At 36.1% G+C, this 20,339-nt stretch overlaps 1 protein-coding gene across 3 annotated transcripts; it reads right to left on the bottom strand.

Annotated features, from left to right (window-relative positions):
- Positions 1–1,231: 1,231 nt before the first annotated feature.
- Positions 1,232–18,752, bottom strand: LOC101251886 (uncharacterized). 3 transcript variants are annotated; one of them, XM_069298090.1, is made up of 14 exons: positions 18,453–18,704; positions 17,654–18,267; positions 17,242–17,402; positions 15,825–15,885; positions 15,376–15,441; positions 15,191–15,276; positions 8,675–8,738; positions 7,398–7,610; positions 6,764–6,829; positions 6,419–6,498; positions 6,212–6,335; positions 5,940–5,998; positions 5,772–5,834; positions 1,232–1,437 (listed from the first exon to the last, which is right to left on the bottom strand). In XM_069298090.1, the coding sequence occupies exons 1-11, from the start codon at positions 18,592–18,594 to the stop codon at positions 6,221–6,223; spliced, it is 1,668 nt and encodes a 555-aa protein (XP_069154191.1). In that variant the 5' UTR covers positions 18,595–18,704; the 3' UTR covers positions 1,232–1,437; positions 5,772–5,834; positions 5,940–5,998; positions 6,212–6,220. The 3 variants fall into 3 exon arrangements, with proteins under 3 accessions (XP_069154191.1, XP_004240158.2, XP_010321564.2); XM_004240110.5 differs by lacking the exon at positions 1,232–1,437 and adding an exon at positions 1,529–2,221 and having other exon boundaries at positions 18,453–18,752; XM_010323262.4 differs by lacking the exon at positions 1,232–1,437 and adding an exon at positions 1,529–2,233 and having other exon boundaries at positions 18,453–18,739.
- Between the last annotated feature and the right edge of the window lie 1,587 nt (positions 18,753–20,339).

Genomic DNA, 20,339 nt, shown 5'->3' with positions numbered 1-20,339 from the left:
CTCTTGCACTACAATAGAGTATGCCAAATGACATTGGTTCTTGTGTTTTAACAAGTATATCACTCCCCACATAATTAAAAGGTCTCATTTACTCCCATTAAGAACATCGATACATGTGATTTGTGTAGGACTTAGCTTCAACAAGTTCACACGAATGAAAAGTTACTAGCACATCGCATACATCCCATAAGTCTCTCATTTTAGAATGTAGTCAATGATATAAATGTTACCTTGCTTCAGTCACACCAAGTGTATCCAAAGACTGTATATATAGTGGATGATGATGGTCGAGGGTAGCAACTATTAATTCTGCAATTCATGGATCCTAGAACTAGTTGTGAAGATGTAGCTTTGCCGAAGAGGATCTAAACCATAGATCGTTGCTCTGACACCATCATAAATTGTGAAAGTAAATTTATTTAATAGAATTCAGAAATCTAGATCATTGTTTTGGACAAGTAAACTACAAAGTATAGAGAAGAAATGGATAAGAAGATGACTATCATACATCTCAAAGTAAGTCAATATGACTATTGACTTTATACAGAGTGATCACACACCTTATATGTGCTAACTCTAACTACTCATTGTGCAATTAACTAACATCAAAACAATCCCAACAACCTGATTATGAGTTGTATATTCACTAACTAACTAATTGCCTCATTAACTCCAATTCTTCCACTATAAATAATCTTCTCTTAGACTGTTTTCTTTCAAATTTTTAATTCAGTTCCACAAAATTCTTTGCTAATTTGTATATTTCTCCATTAGTGTGTGTATTCTGGTTTCTTCTCTTTGTTTAATAGAAAATTCATCATTGAAGAGTTTTAAAGCTCAAATTTTAGAACTCAACATATCACATTCATAAATCATTTTAAAATATCGAGATAAACTCATATCTAACTTTTAAATTGTTTAGATATGATTTTGAGTTGGACAGGATTCAAAGATATCAGCCATTAAAGCTTCTTCAAACATACATCGTATACACTATTTATACAATAATAATACTATACATATACATGATATACACTGTTTATACAGTATCTATACATTATATATGAGCTACATATTGTTTTAAAAACAATGTTGCATGTACATGTAGATAATTATCCATTACTTCTTTATAATAAATGCAACTTGTTTTCCAAATTTAAGCTTATTAGAAGTAGATTTGAATATTGGAAGAGCAAAAACCCTTTTTTGGAATAACAAGTTCAAACACATATAAGGCAACTTTTACATAATCTTCATAAGTGAATTTTCAATTTCAGACATTTATGTCTGAATCGTTTTAAAAGGTAGGTAACGGGCATAAATTAAATGACGATTCAAAAAACCAGGTATTTGTGCACTTCCCCCAAGTTGGGTCCCTAGCCCCTGTTCAACTAAAGCTCCTTCCCCGCTATGAGCCAGGACTACAATGGCTGCACTCTGCAGTGAAGCAAAATAGTAATAACAAATTGCATTGTAAAGGTTTATTACTACTCTTCCATATTTACATATACAAGAAACAAGAAAGAAATGAAGCAGAATCCAAACTTTATAACACTCAGAATTTATTCAATCATATCAAGAAGCTACCTGAGCACACTTGGGGAAATATTTTAGAAGCAAAATGATGTTTCCCAATTGCTTCTCTTACAGATTGAGAGAATTTAGATGTCTCAACAATAGACACTGAACTTTCTGTACGAAGGTAAATTCTCAGTCCTCCCTAAGGCCTAAGAGTATACATGTAGTTATTGGTTACTGAAGCACCAAATAAAAATGAGCGTCCCAGGTTTGAAGAAAGGATGTTAAGAGTTTTGATATATATAGCCTTTCATAAATCAATGGTGAATGCTTTCCTTGGATGCGCGTGTAATGAAGTACTGCAGGCTGATCTTCAACATAGTCATATCTCCCCCTTTCGTTCCGCACCAACCCAAAATGAAATAATAAAATCCTCCATACCTATTGAGAGGAGAAAATACAGAGAGAAAAAAAAGATCGACTTCCAAGTATTGAGGAGAGACTACAAGTTCCAACAAGTAAGGCATCTACAACTGACTTTGTACTTTAGTCTGGATGTTTCGAGGTGTATTCTTCACCATTCCAGATCAACGATGGAGACACAACATTCAACCGAAAATGGGACAAGCTCAAAGGATCACAAATGATGAATGAGAACAATATTGCATCTAAGAAATTTGCAACATCTCCAACCCACAGGGCACTGCACATATAACTTTAGCTCAATTAATATAGAAGAGAGAAATCCCAGTACTCTAGACATCAACTGTAATTATAAACCAAAGATGAAGCGAAAAATCAATGACAAGAAGCAAGTGCTGGTGATAATATCACTGTAGCAAAGCGAGTAATAATTAGTCTATAAGGGTGATTATACTCAAATTGCTTAAGAGAAACAACAGGTCAGTGCATAATATGTCAGTGAAGCAGAATTCAGTTTTTCAGTTAGGGAGGGCATTCTAACACATTTTTGTGTAACCCATCCAACCCTTCAAGTTTATATGAGTTCAATCAGTAACTGAAGACCATACAGATCAAAATGGGATGAACTCAAACTGACCAATCAAAATATTAGGTTAGAATGAGTTAAAAACTTAAAACTATGTAACCCAACAGTCAAAAGTCTGTCTAACCCAACGGCTTAAAATTCTGTAAGACGACGGGTTATAAGGAAATTTCCTGCTGGAACCAGAAACGGAAAACTCTGTTTTGGCACCGTTATTATTAAGAATTTACTTCAGTATCTTTCAAATACTTTTTTAATATAAAATGACTATCAGGTCCTAATTTTGGATCTAAGCTACATCTGTTTTTGATCTTAAACCTCAACCAAATAAAATTTCTTTTTCTTTTTAATCAGAAAAACAATATTTAGGGCAATGGATAAGACCGTATTAAATTTGGGTTTGCTCTATTCAATCTCATCATTAATTAACACGGATCTAGTCAAATTCTTCTATTCCTTAAAAGGAGGTAGTTCCGGAGAGGAGCACAGTAGCATGAAAGCGAGTGCTCTCGGCGCACGACAGCAAAGCAGTAATTGTGAGTGTTTTCCGATGGCCCGCCACCGACAACCGTCGCATACACATACACCCAAAATAGTAATGTCTGATACAGGTGAAGCTCAGCAGCTCGTACCTATCACTTTTGGGAGTTTCCTACCTCCGAATTTTCATACTATTATGGAGGAGAATGATGACAGCAGAGCGGAAGATGTAATTTACTGGGAGAATGCAACTGGGAAGGATACTCCGAAGAGGCGACTACAATTCTATGATGCTGGTACATCTATGCGTCCTACCCCAGCTGTTCCAGAACCTGTGAGGGGCAATCGCAGCAATGGTAAGACCTTGAACTTTGTACCCCCTGTGATTAAGGAGGGTATTCTTACAGTTCAAATTGATGAGGAGGATATTTGCTTGCAAGTTCAAGAGTGGGAAACAGCTTTAATAGGCTATGTAATAGGGCATAATCCGTATGAACTGCAAATGACAGAGTATGTCAAGAAGGTGTGGGGCTTTGTTGAACTACCCCAGGTGCTTTACCATGACGATGGGTATTATGTCTTTAAATTTCATACCATTGCTGACAAGGAGAGAGTGATGCAAGCAGGGCCTTACTTCTATGGTAACAAACCTATGATTTTGAGAAATTGGCAATTGGATTTTGAGTTCAATGCTGATATGTTCCATCAAATTCCAATTTGGGTTAAATTCCCCAGATTACCTTTGGGATATTGGTCTGTTAAGGCATTGAGCAAAGTTGCTAGTGCAATTGGGGTTCCACTGTATACAGATGGATTTACTGCCAAGGCTGAGAAGATCTCCTATGCTAGGGTTCTGATTGAGGTAGATATTACAAAGACTTTGCCAGATGCTGTTGTTGTTGAAACTCCCTCTGGGCCTTGGAACCAACCTATTGAGTATGATTGGAGACCGAAATTCTGCAATCATTGTTTCAAGTTGGGGCACATGGATACTGAGTGTTGGTACAAACACTGCCCTAGTGAGGGTGGAGGGGAGACTGAACAGGTAGGGGCAGAAAAGGACCATGGTAAGGGCCGAAAGAAAGAGGGTAGAAGAAGAAGGATGATAACTAAATGGATGCCTATTCATTATCATACTAATGTTAAGGATAGCACTGCTATCATAGGATCAGATGCTGAGGTGTTACAAACACCACTTGAACCTGATCCAGGACAAAGAAGTGGGAAGCAACATGTTGAGGAAACCTCACTCATGCAGAATATAAAGAATGTGCTGGATGCTCAGATGCATGATAAGAGGAAGAGTGCTGGCAACTATACGCCATCCCTTCCTACATAAGAGGCCTTAACCAAGGCCACAAACAGAAGGAGCTCAAACTCTTTCTGAATAAACATAGAGTAGATAACTTTGGATGTCTTGAAACAAAGGTAAGGAACATAGGGCACCTGCGATAAGAAGAAAACTAGCTCAAGGATGGTTGACTGCACATAACTATAATGGTGATGCCAATGGTATGATCCTTGAGGTGCATGAGCAATATATACACTGTCTGGTTGAAGATCCTGGGGTGAAGATTAGTTTATATGTTAACTGTGTTTATGCAAGGAATGAGATACAGAAGATAGAGACCCCGTGGAAAGATGTTATGCAGATCATATTACAGCAGCAACTTCCTTGGGTCTTATGTGGAGACTTTAACAGTGTTTTGGGCTAAGATAGGTTGGGGTCTCTTGTCACACAGCAGGAGGTTCAGAGACTATCCCCCTATCCCTTATGAATTACATAGGTTTCTTGTTTGCTTTAGAATAGCTAAGTCAAACCAGTTTGGTTGAATGTAGGAGTAGCTTGTCTAGGCTCCTGATGCTATACTTGTATGTTGGTTGGTTATGAATTAAAGCTATACTATTTACCAAAGAAAAAAAATCCTTATATTCCTTGTTTTAACTATATATAAAGGAGAAGGAATAAAAAAGAAAGCTCAGTAGTAATTAAGAAAAGAGAATGATATCAAAGTTTTTTTCATAGATCTTCTATTCTTCCAAAAATGACAAAAAGACAATTACACCATTCATAAAATATGCTTGGTACATGAATCAACTTAAAGCTAGATGGTACAAACGTACAAAAATCTAGTTTTGAAAGGTCTGAATTCCTAGTAAATAGTTTCTTGAAAAATAATGTTATTTGAAAACTAAAAACACGAGCCACTGCTGAATAATATTTTCCAAAACACTTTTGTATTGAAGAAAGTTGAAGGAATGGAATTAAAAAGTTTAAAGATTTACTTGCAAAAGAATGAGAACAACAGATGCTTGGGTTTGCTTTTTTAATCTCACAACTTCCCTATTTAAAAGGAGGGAAACCTTTATATTACATTGGGCAGGTTGGTTTGTTATTTTACACATCTTAACCCAACCCATATGGCATATTGACCCAGTAAAACTTTAGGTGGATTGGGATAGGACCAGTGCGAAATTAACCCAACCATTACCACCCTTAATTTTTTATCTGGCACTATCTATCGTTCTGGAAGCCAAGAAGCTTTAGCACAAGGAAATAAAGCAAATATGTCAGAATGGAACAGCACTGACGGTCTTCTTTATCAGGAATTCTAGTCAGTTCTTTCAGACGAAAGCAGGAATATCCTTTCTTCTTGCTTCCTTCACTTTGATGGGTATTCATATATGATGGCAAGTTACTCTCAAAAGAAGGCCTACTACTTGCACAGGATAAGGTAATTAATAATTGTCTTCAAGATTTACTTACAATTCTTTTAATGATCAATCGGCCTCTTCATCATTGTAAATCATGAGCTTGACCCCACATTACCTGAAATGCAGCAATAAAAGCTCTTATGTAGTGTGACATCAGATAAAAGAGGTATGCTAAGAACACAAGTGTTACTCCAGAAAACAAACACTATCGAAGTCTAACCTTAGGTAAAGATATATCCATCAAAATGCTTGACCAACAGTAATTAATTCACCATAGCCCTAATAGACCATAGCACATGGTATGTTAGCCACCAAAAAGCATAAAGCAAATGAGATAAAGTTGAATACTACATTTAGATATAGAATTGAATAAAAATAGTTATAGCTTTCTATATTAGTGAAATCATAGGATTATGAGACTATTCTATAGATATATGTTCACAAGAACCATAACCAAAATGTTCCTTTGAAAGTTTTATTAGAAATTATTACCTTGATGAACTACTTGTATCCTACTTCTAACATCAGATGGCGATAGCTGCGCCCACGTATGACTCGCTGCCAAAGATACTGGAGTGAAGTCTTTGACTGCAGTTGTATTCTCTCTTGAACAAGCCTGTAACACAATGGAAAGAGTAAACACATGTGAATGCTTCTTACTTATTCTAAAACAAGGGTGAATGACAATGCATATCCTACCATCTGACAAGGCACCTCTGAATACCCCGAGAAAGAGGACGAAGGAATGATGGATCCCGTTGTGAATACAGTAGACCGACCTAAACAAGAGGTAAACAAAAAAATTTAAGTGCAACAGGAGGAGTGTCCATTTGTTAGTTCTTCCAATATCCTTGTTTCCTCTTTGGACATCACATCTTCTCTTCCGAACGATGCCTCTTTTATATTCATATCATAGAATTATAGCAAAGTGCAGCAAATATTATAGCAACCGCAGGAATTAAATCAAATTCAGAACAAAAATGAGAACTGCATTAAAGCACAGAGATATCTCAATAGAAAAGTTGTAATTGACATGAGTAGTACCTCTAATAATGCAATAGCAGATGGATCATCAAAAATTTCAAGACTACAATCAGCTAGGTAGTTCACCTGCAAGTTGGAGAAAAGAATAAAAAGCAAGCCAAGAAAAAAAAGACCAAGTATCTATGATGCTAATGGCTCTAAAACGGTAATCATATTTCATCTACAAAATTTAGGGGACACGTTTTGGAATGTCTTCTTTCTCAATTACAAAGCACAAAAACATGGCATCATAACTTCTGTTTTCCATTTTATCCTTTTACACAGAATTCTACCTAATAAGATGCCACAATAAGGTCATTGTTTACATAAAGCATTACATAATGAGACAAGTGGACCATCACAAACAGCATGACACATATATTTTGCTGTTTTATAATGGTCCTTGTGTATTCATACTTCTAGCACTTTTTGATAAATCAGACCAGAGAGTATTGCAGGAGGCATCATTTACATGATTTCTAAGTGAAGACATAAAACAACAGAGTAAGCATGTAACAATAGCTCTACAATACTTGCACATAGGGAAAGAGAATGAAGCTCTTCACATTGCATAATGTTGTGCAATGCTTGTATAAAGACGGTCAAAGCTAGAACCAGCTTATTAGCTTAAAAACTAGAACAAGATGAAAGATACCCCAAATTCTGCATTCACAAGACACTGAACAAAATCCATAAGTTGAATTTTAGCCCATTGACGACACAATGTAGGATCATCAGAAGATGGAGGGTGTCTCCATGGAGCACCAAAACATAGCTTGTCCTTCAAAATTCTTCCACTTCGTGCATCAACCGCAAATTTATGTAGAAGTGTCAATGCTCTATCCATGGCAGGATTAACTACTGTTACCTAAAATACAGGTAAGAATAGCAGATGAGGGCTTATACTTCATCAAAAAAAATTAAATATTTGGAAGTTCTCATATGTCGGACATGAAACATTTTCGGAATGGAAAAGTAGAATATTATACAATAACAAGAAGTCAACTCGATTTCATCTGCAGCTGCTTCACTCCCAGTGTGACTTGGATGTTGTCCTAATTCTCTTACGATCCCCAATCCAGTGTTTTTTAGCATTTATTTTCATTGTATTGTTTTAAATTCTCTTAAGAATCCTAATTCATGTGGTATCCTTCCAAACTAAAGCACCAACACTACAGACACTTGCTCACAAACTCGTGACATCTCAAGGATGCAATTTTTTAAAAAAAAAACCTTAAATTTTTCTTCCAGGGACAGTCTTTTTAATGTAGCAGACTACATTCTGGATCAAACAAATCAAGATGCAAGGCACAACTCGCACTAGATTACAAAATATATAGCTCAAGGACTTGTAACCAAATGGAAAGAAGACATTTGAAATTGTAGTGAAGAGAAAATCAACCAAGTTTCCATGAGATAATTCAGCAAATCACTCACTCATCAATTGCATTCGCAGGTATCTTACCTATTCCTAGTTGTAGAGTTGTGTAAATATTTTTATGGGAGAGAATACAAAAGCAATGAGCTTGTAAATACAGAAGGTCCATTAAATAAAATAACTTGTACAAAAGCTGACTGTGTGACTTGGTACATGAATACAATAAGGCAAATAAAACAAGAAATAGTGACTCGCATGCAAGCTCAAAATGTTGCAAAGTCCTAAGGACCTATTATTATAACTTATAAGTGATAGAAACTGAAGCATGCCTAATTTTTTTATGAATGAACTCAGAGGAAGCATTGTAATCAAAATCAATAGATTTAAAAGAAACCCAAGATAAGAAGATTTTGAAAACTTGGTTTTCCTTTGTTTTTTTTTCTTTTACATCTGACTCACAAACTTCAGCTGATACACTTGATGGGGTAAAAGCTCCATAACTGAAAAGTTAAAAACCAAAAGCAATATAACTTGTAATTCATTTTGGAACTTACTTGAAGATATGCCAAGTACGCATCCACGATATCCTCAAATTTACTGCTCTTCTCACTCATGACCCTAATTCCACAAAATATGGGAGTGCCTTAGAATGTGATAATAATTTAGTCGAGGATGGAAACGCTATCTTTCATAGTTTTCCACATATAGTAACAGGAAATGAAAATATTTTCCACATTTCTAAGTGGAGAATAAAAGACAATAATAGAGATTTTCTTTAAGAAACATATTGGCTGACATGTGCACCAAATCAAAGTCGCCTATGGTGCCAGGAGGGCTTGCAGTGAATACGTGAATGGAAACACACACACACACAGCCCACCCCACCCCAAAAAAAAAATGCTATGTCTACTTCACAAACTACTAATGGAACAGTAGCTATGTCTAATCCAGGAACCCAGAAGCCTACTGAACCTTGCACTGCCAAGGTTCACGCCAACGAGGGAAGAACCTGGGCTGGTAGCAGGGAACAAGTTTGTGGCTACCACCTGTGACTGAAGAAGGGGACATTGTAGTGCATCTTCTCAAGGAGGATATTGAAGCAGAGAATCAGAAGTAGAAGAAGGTTTCATCTGTATGTTGAGGGGAATACTCCTTTCATTAAAGCAATTTTTTTTAATGACAGTGGTGTCAGGGCCAGCTTTCGCACACCTCGACTAATTCCACGGAATACCTGACGCCTCCCACTAGAAACAAGTACCAGGTAACTCTATCCATCAAGGCTAGGACAGATGGGAAGAATCACCTTGTGTTTTTTGTCTCCGCTAGGAACTGAATCTAAGATCTCATGGTTCTTAACCACTTCACTGACCACTAGGACACACCCTTGGGTGCGCCTATCGTTGGAGCAACTGAGAGATACATTCCGAGCCAGTGGAGTTGTCTCAAATCCTAAGGTACTTTACCAGAAGGATACTTTGTGATCAAATTGAATATCACCGAGGAGGGGAATGAAGTTCTGTTCTCAGGCGAAATTGAACAATTGACCAATTAGCCAAGGCATGGACAGCTCAATTCAACTTTATTGAAGAGGCCTTTAAAACCATTCCCCTGTGGGTTAAACTTCCCAACTTGTCACTGAACTATTGGCGTAAGAAGCTTTGAGTAAGACTGGCAGTGGACTTTGTCACTTGGAAGACCACTCTATGCAGATGATAGCACTACAACAGCTGAGAGAATTTCGTATGCTAGCATTTTAGTTGAAATGGGTGTTTCCTCCTTTATTATTTTAAAGTTAGGGGAATGAGTAAGGTTTATACACACAAGGAGGTCCTTGGGCCTTTTGGTCTGATTTATATAATTTTTTGGCCCTTTGGACACTTTCGTTTAAAAAAAAAAAAGAAGTATAAACATAAGGAGTTTAAGAAGTTTTGCACTGATAGTCAGCTTTAAAAATAGAGTGAAGGAATGTAATGCTCCGAGAATCATTACTAAATTTGTTGGTCTTGGAGCTGGGTTGCTAATCATGGTGAAGCACCAGGGATAGAAAATTGGATCTTATGTAATCAGCATCAGGTGGATTTCAACACTATCAGGATACATACACAATTTATACATGGCCAGGTGACTACACTGCGGTCAAGTATTACTTTCAACCACAGTATAAGATATGGACTGTATACTATCTCTAATTGAATGGGTTTGTGGTGTGACTTAAAGGACATAATCAATGCACTGAATTGTCCTAGGGTGATCATGGGAGAATATAATACAATTTGAGCGGCTGGGGACAGTTAATGGTAATCCAGTTCAGGATGATGAAGTTAGAGATTTTGAAGAGTTAAATCACAATACTGGTTTGATTGAAATGAGAACAGTTGGGAGGCATTTCACCTGGTCTAATTACCAGACATTTAGCAAGATTGGTAGAATTTTTGTTAATGCAATATGGATACAGCAGTGGCCTCACTTAGAGGGGACTATTCTTGAAGCTCATTTCTCTGATCATTGCCCACTGAGTGTGATGTTTGAAAGTTCTCCAGAAGGAGGATGGAATCATTTAAATTTTTACCGTTACAAGGTTGGCCACCAGAACAACTTTCACATTGTTAATGAATATTAAAGAAAGCCATGTAAGGGGGTTTTGATGCTTGGAATTTGGCATAAATTGAAGTAGGTTCAAACAGGCCTGAAATAACTAACAAAGAGGGAACTCCAGTCTCCAAAGGGTGGATAACAGAGTGTTTCCAATGCTAGAGCAGCTCTTCAGATGTTCAAGAATGACTAAGGGACCATACCAGATTTGCAGAGTTAATACAGGAGGAGAAAAAAGCCAAACAACAATTGGAGAAATGACTTAAGATTGAATAGAGTATTGCACAATAGATGTCTAGAGTCCAATGGCTCAGACTAGGGGATATTAACACAGCCTATTTTCATGTTTGCTTGAAAAATAGGCAGGCACAGAATCAAATTAGAAGACTTGTTGAAAAGGATGACATCTTACTTCAATCAGAACAGGAGGTGGAACATGAAGTGTTAGAATTTTATAAAAGGCTATGACGCACTGCTGCTCATCAGATTCCAGTAGTCTTGCCTGAGGTAATGCTCAATGGACCTACTCTCACAAGAATCGTATCAGACCAGTCTCTAAGGAGGAAATAAGACGAGCCTGCAGAGTATTAATGACACTAACGACCTGTTAAGGATGATTTTAATGCATTATGTTCTAAGAAAGCTTGGACTATTATTGGCACTGATGTTGAAGATGTTGTGATGGACTTATTGAAGACTTCAAGAATGCGTAAAGCTATTAATTGTGCAGTCATAACCCTATCCCTAAGGTGTTAAAAATCCCTCCTCCGCAGGGGAATTTTGAACAATCTGTTGTTGCACTGTCTTGTATGAGATCATCTCAAAGATATTAACAAGAAGACTCCAACCTGTTATGGTAAACAATAGCCAAACAGCTTTTATTTCGTCTGATCATAGATGTCATCATGAGTCATGAACTTGTGAAGGGCTATGCTAAGAAATCGATCTCCCAAGATGCATGTTAAAAATTGATATGCATAAAAGGCCTATGACCCTGTTGAGTGGCCCTACATGGAGAAAAATCTGAGACTTCCAAGGTTTTCTCAGATGTTCACCCACTGGATTCGGAATGCATGACTGCAGTCTCTGATTATGTAGTATTGAATGGTAAACATACTGCCCACTTTGCTGCAAGGAAAGAGTTGACACAAGGTGTACGCTACCTCCCCCTTCCTATTTGTACTGGCTATGAAGTTCTATTTTTTATTTTTTTTTGAGACTTGGTAAACATTGTATTCTTCAGCATTAAGGATATGATGGGGACCTTTAGAAAATCAGAGAAGAACAAAAAGCATAATACTTACAAGGATTCTAAGAGTTCTAAAAGTTTATCTGAATCCTCTACCATGTCTTTACACCAAAAATATAGAGAATAGAGATACAATGCAATTCCATTTAACCTTGTGAATGGAATCGGATATATCTTCAAAATTCCTACTATTCCTCTCCTTCCACACTGTCCACCAAATGCAATGTGGGATCAAATTCCACCAGGTCTTCTGTCTCTCTACCTCCTCTCCTGATCCAACAACTAAGTAAATCAGCTGTTTGTTCGGGCATAGTCCATTTCACTTCTCAATAGTTGAGAAACATGGACTGTGTTTGTGCAGTGAAAGTACAATGTAAGAATAGGTGACTGTTAGTTTCCCCTGTCTTCCCACATAAAGAGCACCACGGAAGTATGATCTTTCTTTTCTTCCTCAAGACTTCATGTGTCAAGCATGTCTTTCTAACGACCAACCAAGTAAAGCATTTAACTTTTGTTGGTGCTGCAGTCCTCCAGATATTTTTCCATGATCTCCGGTATTTGCTACCTTGTGAGTTGCACTCCTTTTTATATGCCCTGCCAACTGTGAAGATATATCCTTACTGTGTGACCATCTAACAACATCATTGTCAGTATTGGTGCCTGCAAAATCCCCCACTTCCTCCAAAAATTTGGCTACTCTCTCTATTTCCCAATCATTTAGGAGTCTCTGAAATATAGATTTCAACCTTGTACTGTCCAGCTATCACTGATCATTGCCTCAGAATTGGTGCACAAAATGAATAGATTAGGAAACAGGTCTTTTAGGGGGGGGGGGGGGGGGTTGATCCATACATCCCACCAGAATCTAGTTCTCCTTCCATCCCCCACGTTGATATGTAATTTGCTTCTAACTTGGGCCATAAGTTCCTAATAGCTCTCCAAACCCCAGCTCCATAAGCATCTGTGCTTATGTTAACACTTGAAGGAAGTCAAATACCATCCTATAAGTGCTAAAGTAAATTTGGTGCATTTGGGATTTGCTGATGACTTAGAGCCTTTTTGGATGGACTTGTAGCTTTGGGTTTTTTTTTTTTCTGGCTTAAAAACAAGTGATCAAAAGCACTTTTTTATTTTACTCAAACACCTCAGAAGTGCTTGAAAGCTATTTTGGCTTAAAAGTACTTAAAATAAGCCAATCCAAGTAGGCTCCTACTCCTTTTTGTAGCGGGGATGTGCAATCAGTGATTGTTCTGTCTAATCAAGTTCAAAACTTCTCAGCTGCTGAGGTTTATAGCTAATCCACAGACGATTTCTGTGTATTTTGGTGGAGTACCTTTGACTGTCCTACAAGAGATACTAGATGTGCTTGGTTATATTATGGGTGAATTACCATTCAGATATCTTGGTGTCCCCTTAAGCACTAGAAAACTTACAGCACAACAATGTGAACCACTTGTGGAGAAAATGTTAGGCAAAGTTACCTCCTGGACTTCAAGGTTTCGGTCTTATGTTGGAAGAACAGAACTTTTGAAGAGTGTGCTTTCTACTATTCAAACCTTCTGGGCTTAGGTGTTTGTGTTGCCAAAGAAAATCACTCAGTTTAATGAAACTATATGCAGGAGATTCTTGTGGACAAGCATTGCTGAATTCTCTAGAAAGTCTCTCATAGCATGGGAGAAACTATGTTGCCATCTGGTAGCTGGTGGAATTAGCTTAATTAATGTGTCTGTGGAATAAAGCAGCAAACTGTAAACTACCATGGCACCTATGTAGAAAGAAAGAGAAGCGATGGGTGCAAAGGGTCCATGCTTACTATAAAGAGAGGGGCAGAAAATTTGGAATACTGTCCCAAAGAATGCATCTTGGGTGATACAGAAGATTTTTAAAACCTAAAAGTTACTTGGCATCAGCTGGTTACAGTGAAAATGACATGCTTCTGGCTGAAAAGTTTTCCATCAGATAGGATTACAAGAAGCTGCAGAGTCACTTCCCAAAGATCCAGTGGAGGAAACTCATCTACAATCGAAGGCTCTCCCAAATGGATTTTTACACCAAGACTGGCTATACTTGACAGGTTGGCTACAAAGGAAAGATTAGCAAGATGGGGAGTTGCAACTGATCTTCTATGTCCATTCTGTAACCAGGTGAATGAGTCTTTGAACCATTTGTTCTTCCAATGCTGTGTCTCTGGTGCAATATGGAAAAAGCTATTTACATGGCAAGGCATCCATAGAAACAGTTTGTCCAGGCAAGAGGAAATAACTTGGGCTGTTCAATGTTGTGGTGGCCATAGCAAGGGTTCTACAGTCTACAGAATTGTGCTGGATGCTGATGTCTATCAATTGTGGATAGAAAGGAATGTTGTTTTTTTCAGAAGGGAAGAAGATTGTCAGGTGTCATAATCAAGTTGATCATTCAGAAGGTTTTATCCAGGCTTAATTTGGTCCCTAAACTTGCAAACTATGTTGACCATCTAAATTTCTATCCCCTGTAATATAAAAGCTAGCAGATGTTAGGAGCACACGACTAAGGTCTTATGTCTAGTTAGGTGGTGTAAATTTTTTTTTCTCTTGAGTAGTAAATATCCTCAGTTGGTAATATATAATATGTTTATTTACAAAAAAAAAAACAATAATAGAGAAACAGAGAAGAAGGAATGACGAGTGCATTGTAAATCACAGAACTGAGATATATCGAGTAAAAAAGAATAATACTTCAGCCCAAGCAACAAGAAGTACTACGTAACCCCACCATGATAAATGATGAGTGGTTTAGAGGTTGAGTGGGGAATATCTCGGTAAAAGTGCAGTGCCCTTGGAAAACATGGGATGTAAAGTCTTATATGACAATGTTCCCTTAGTCTACTTTCCTGGAGACCCTTTCATTTTCCTATACCAAAGGAAATATGTAATTGCTGCAGATCACATGCCATAGAAAGCTTTTCTGGAAGTTCCCAAAGCTGTCCTTTGGCATATGATGGCATTATCACAAAAATGACCTGTACTGTTGGCCTCTTCTAGAAAAATGGTTTATTTAATATATACCTAAGAAACTGGTCAACCTCACTCCCCTTCAATGTGTAATGCATATTTGGAACTTCTATGTTCTTATAAGGAAAACAACCCCAGATCAGCAGCTTATTATATTGATTGGGTTTCATTATGTTTATATGACAATCGCGAGCCTAGAGCCCCTATTGCCGCAGATCAATTATTACTTAAGTACTCACTTTTGGTAGTAATTACTTAGCTTGAGTGCATAAATCTCAAATAGATGCCTTGGATTCGGTCCTAGCACCTCAACAATCACATTCCACTGCAGTATAAGTAAGAGAAAAATCATCATTATGATTTAATTTAAGCCAAAAGACATACTTTTTATGATGATTGTATATCTGATGTAAAGAAGATATACCTCTGACTGACTAAAATAGTCACCAACCATATGCATTTTAGCTTCTGCAGGAGTCCACCCAAATGTCTGCATTCCGAACAAAGGAGAGTTTTAGTTACTTATCAAAAAATAAAAACGAAGGTAGATAAATACATAGTTCACAAGAAGAAAAAAGAGTAAATTTTATTTAGTTGTGTAAGAAGAACAGAAACCAGACATACACAAATTAGGTTGCATATAAAATTTAACCACTGCAGAGAAAGATGGTGCTAGTATCACTTCAATAAAAAAAATGTCATTTAAACTGGACAAACTGCATCCTAACCATTCTGTAGCTTACCGAAGTATTACATAGGAAAAAATTGCGCTACAGGTTCACATCCACTTTCTTTTTCCTTGATAAGCTAACAAACAAAAGATGCAAACCATTGAGGTGGAGCAGTAAGTTTAAATAATTATGATGTGTTTACCTCACGTGAGATGAAAATGTCCGGAAATCCGAAATCCATATAGGCACGATATGAATAGTAGCTGCAATAATTTCTTGCTTAGTATTGAGTCTTCAATTTGCATTAAAGAAAGTTGAGCATATAACAACATAAATCTGAACAAACTACTGAAAAGCTGGTGAGACAGCAAGAGTATTTTTATCCTGCAAAGCAGATATTTATATTGCTACTGTTTTCTCCTACACAGGCATCAATTCTCCCTGTTAGACAAGCAATAGCAAAGACTCCTGTATGGCACAAATTATGCACCAAGTTTCACTGACTATGTTTGATGCTACGATGAAGCTTCACCTCCAAACAATTCTAATCCCATAACCACTGAAGCTTACATAAATTCATACATTCCATTCAAGGGCCAAGATCATTCTTTTTTTTTTTGATGACCGTGATGTCCGGGCTGGATGAAGATCATTCTTTTGGGACCTAGTGAATGAAAAACCGACTCATAGCGCCCCCGTGGCTTTGGTTAGTGGTAAGAGTGAACACATGATGTGTAGGTCAAGTGCATGTCATGAGTCACAGCAAAAACCCTGGCATTTAAGTGGAGAAGGGTAGAGGAGAGGGGCGCATTGTATGCTGAGTGCAAACAGAAAATGGAAGGCTTGTTATTCAACAGTATAACATGACTTATATACTCGTGTCAACCAAGGTATATGTGGATCTATTCAAATTTTTAACGAAGTTGATTGGAAAAATCCGGACTTCTCTACAGAGAATTATAATTTCGATATGATAGTGGGTTGCCCGGTGAGCCAACTAACCCTTAGAGATTTATTGGTAATTATAATTACTCAAAAAAATGTACTCACACTTTAGATTCCTAATTCACAGATATACAGAGGATGCCTCCAAGTTCAAACATACATCAAATGTGCCAAAGAATAGATAGCACTTCACACAGACCACCTCATGCCAATTATATACTATACAATCCATGCACTTCAACCACAAAAGATATCACTTGAAAGCCTTCTTTTTATAAGGTCATATCACTTTACAGCATTTCTTCTATAGAATATGGAAGTTGGCGTGCTACATTTCTTTTTTATTTGTATTCCGTGACTATTGAACTTGAAATTACTGAACTAAGAGAGGCAGCATATAAGTTCTACTTTTGTATGACTTATCTTGATGCTAAATATAACATTGAGGAACAATGCATACATTTCAAAAGACACGATGCAACTAAACATTATAAAATGGAAGTTTGACGACTAGATCCACTGAGATGGATGACAAATGTAGGTCTTAAACATAACACATGCATTCCAAACATGACACAACTGAACATTATAAAATGTAAGATAAACAACTTGGTCAATTGAGATGTATGACAAATGCAGGTATTGGGCTAAAAGAAAAAGTTATGTTGCATTACCTATCAGATGTTACAAGAATAACTGGAAGAGATCTCTCATTTGCACCCAAGGCTATTATTCTCCATATCAGACTATCATGATACATGGATGCACAGACTGTAGAATCATCCATCAACATTGCATTCTTTAGAACCTCAATATTGTTTATGACCAGCTTCGGCTACTCATTTTGACATGTCCAACCAAGAAAACATCAATGTCATATAATACAGCACAAGACGCAAGTTATTTGTGTTTCAGAGACTTTGCTTTGAGAGTACAGGGTGAAGAACGTGCTTACTAGGTGCACATCAATTTTAGCTCCCTGCTCATACTTTTCATCAATACATATAAATAGCCATTTTTCTTATACAAAAATAATGTAAGCTCCTATAATTGCATGAATTAAAAACCCAACTTTATTCAGATTACCTGAAAGTAATCTATTTCAGCAGCAGATGAAAGGAGTTCCAATAACAAACAGGGCCAATCAGTTGCTGAATTGGCCAACGACCTTGAAAACCCACCAGTCTGATTCAAATGCTTGATTGCATTAGCTCTCCACTTTTGCTGCACCCTTATAACCTCTTTAGCCAAATTCAAAGCTGACATTGCTTCCTTATAATATGTCTCCTCCTCCAAACTCAACCCACCACTCTCTTCGGCATTTAATCGAACACTTGATGCAAAAACAGCCCTTTCCCATAAATTCAACACGGAATTATTCCTAACTGAAACAGCCTTTCTGGAGTTTGAATTATTACCATCTAGGATTTGTTTAAGTGCTGTACTAAGTCCATGCCATTTACTTAAAACAGTGAAAATCTGATGAGAACTTATAGTTCCAAGCTTAATACCCTTCTGGGTCATTGATTCAAGGCAGCTTTCAAGTTGAGTAGTAAGAAATGGCAGTGAAGGAGGTGTGCAGTTTGACCAAGAACCCCATGGAAATGATTGGCCATGAATTGGGTGATGATCTTTTACAGATTCCGCAAAGTCCACATAGCCTGTAACATGAGGTCCACTGTTCCATTTACCCATAAGACCTGCAAAACTCAAAACAAGAACCCAAGTCTAAATTAGAGCAGATACACCAAATTCGCCTGAATCAATTACTTATACCAATAATTAACAAGTGGGTATCATATTGAACACAGTAAATTCCATTCACACTAAATTTCGGATAATATTAGGAAAGAAACACCGAATTCCGTAAGTATATAATGGTTACGTTCAAGAATGAGGGTGGTTTTGCCGACGCCACGAGGGCCGTGAAGGATAAGCGGTTGAGGAACGCGGTGGTGTTGAGCATGATTGTTGAGGACAGTTTCGAGAAGGGGCCGTGGGATTATTCTCCATGCCTTGTTCACCATTGATGGACTGTTATGAGAGATCACAAAAGACTAGCTGACTTCACCGGTTCATCTTGCTCTCTTCTTTATTTGGCGACGCAAAACTTAATTATGTACTTGCTAATTTACAATATCTATTTAAATCTGAATCTAGAATCCCTAATATGGCATGTCCTAGTGTTTTTAACTATTTTTAATTTTAAAATATAAAAAGATTCACTTCAATATTGAAGATAGTCATTCAATTGTAATTACGCTAATGAACATTATCTATTTTTTTATATTCATATATTACTCTCTTTGTTCGAAATTATATGTTATATTATATTTATCGAAAGTCAATTTTATTAATTTTTAAAAATAAATTAAATTATATTAATTTGATATTTTAAATAAAAAATTAGATATTCTACAATTATATGAAAATTACTATAAATTACAATTTTTTTGCATATTAATATGATGAAAAATACATCTTAAAATGTTATTCAAAATTTTTATAATTTAACTTTACATAATAATCATAACAAATAATACCGAACAGAAAAATTACTAATCTACTAACTATAAATACTATAACATATATCATACACTGCACAACATTCTATATTTTTCATTCATAATTTCCTTTCAGTTCTTTTTCTTTTTATTTTGCTTCTTTTCATTTGAAACTCTTTTTCCAAGATTTTTTTCTTCTTTTGTCCTTACTCCTTACATTCTGTATTTTTCATTCATAATTTCCTTTCAGTTCTTTTTCTTTTTATTTTGCTTCTTTTCATTTGAAACTCTTTTTCCAAGATTTTTTTCTTCTTTTGTCCTTACATTTTGTATTTTTCATTCATAATTGCATTTCAATTTTTCTTTCTTTTTATTTTGCTTCTTTTCATTTGGAACTCTTTATCCAAGAAGTTTCTTTCTTTCTTTTTTCCTTTTTTTAATTGTTTTTTATTTTAGCATTATTAGTGTTGTCTTCACAATTATTATTTTTGTATATAATTTTAATGATTGATTTTTATTTGTTAGAATATGTGAGAGAGCAACATATATGATATATACGATCTTATTTGTGAAAGCAACTCATCAGAATCAAGTTTTAAGAATGTCAATCATTAGCAATATATCAAACTTTATCTACATGTATTTTTCTTGAGACAACTTTCATGTATAGCAAACACCAAAATTCATATTTATATATTATAACAAAGTTTGCATAAATGTGTTGCATAGCGAACATATATATGTATAATTCGCTATACATATACAATTGAAGCGAATTGTATAATACGAGAAAGAGAGAAATTATATACGATTTGAATTTGTATAAAACGAGAAAGAGGGAGAGGCAAAAGAGCTTTAGGCAGGAAAATATTTGTATTGTATAATAATAAGTGTATAAGATGATTATACAATTTGAATTTGTATAAATGAGAAAGAGAGAAAGACAAAAGATACTTGGGCAGGGAATATACAATTGAATCCAATTGTATAAAACGAGAAAGAGAAAAATGATATATAATTTAAATTTGTATAAAACGAGAAAGAGAGAAAGATAAAAGAAACTGTTTATATAAGTGTATATTGGGAATTTGTATATAAATGAAAAATAGAATTCGTTGTAGATTATACATATACCTATTAGTGTTGTTGTGAGTTGTATAAATGAAATTGTAGACTATTTTTTCAAATTTGTATATTTATACAGTGAAGGTTCGTCCTCGGTTTGGATGTATGATTTTGTATATATACATTATATAAATAGATTTCAA

Source organism: Solanum lycopersicum, chromosome 5 (genome assembly GCF_036512215.1).
Source record: "Solanum lycopersicum chromosome 5, SLM_r2.1".
NCBI lineage: Eukaryota > Viridiplantae > Streptophyta > Magnoliopsida > Solanales > Solanaceae > Solanum > Solanum lycopersicum.
This window is presented reverse-complemented; position numbering and strand designations above follow the sequence as displayed.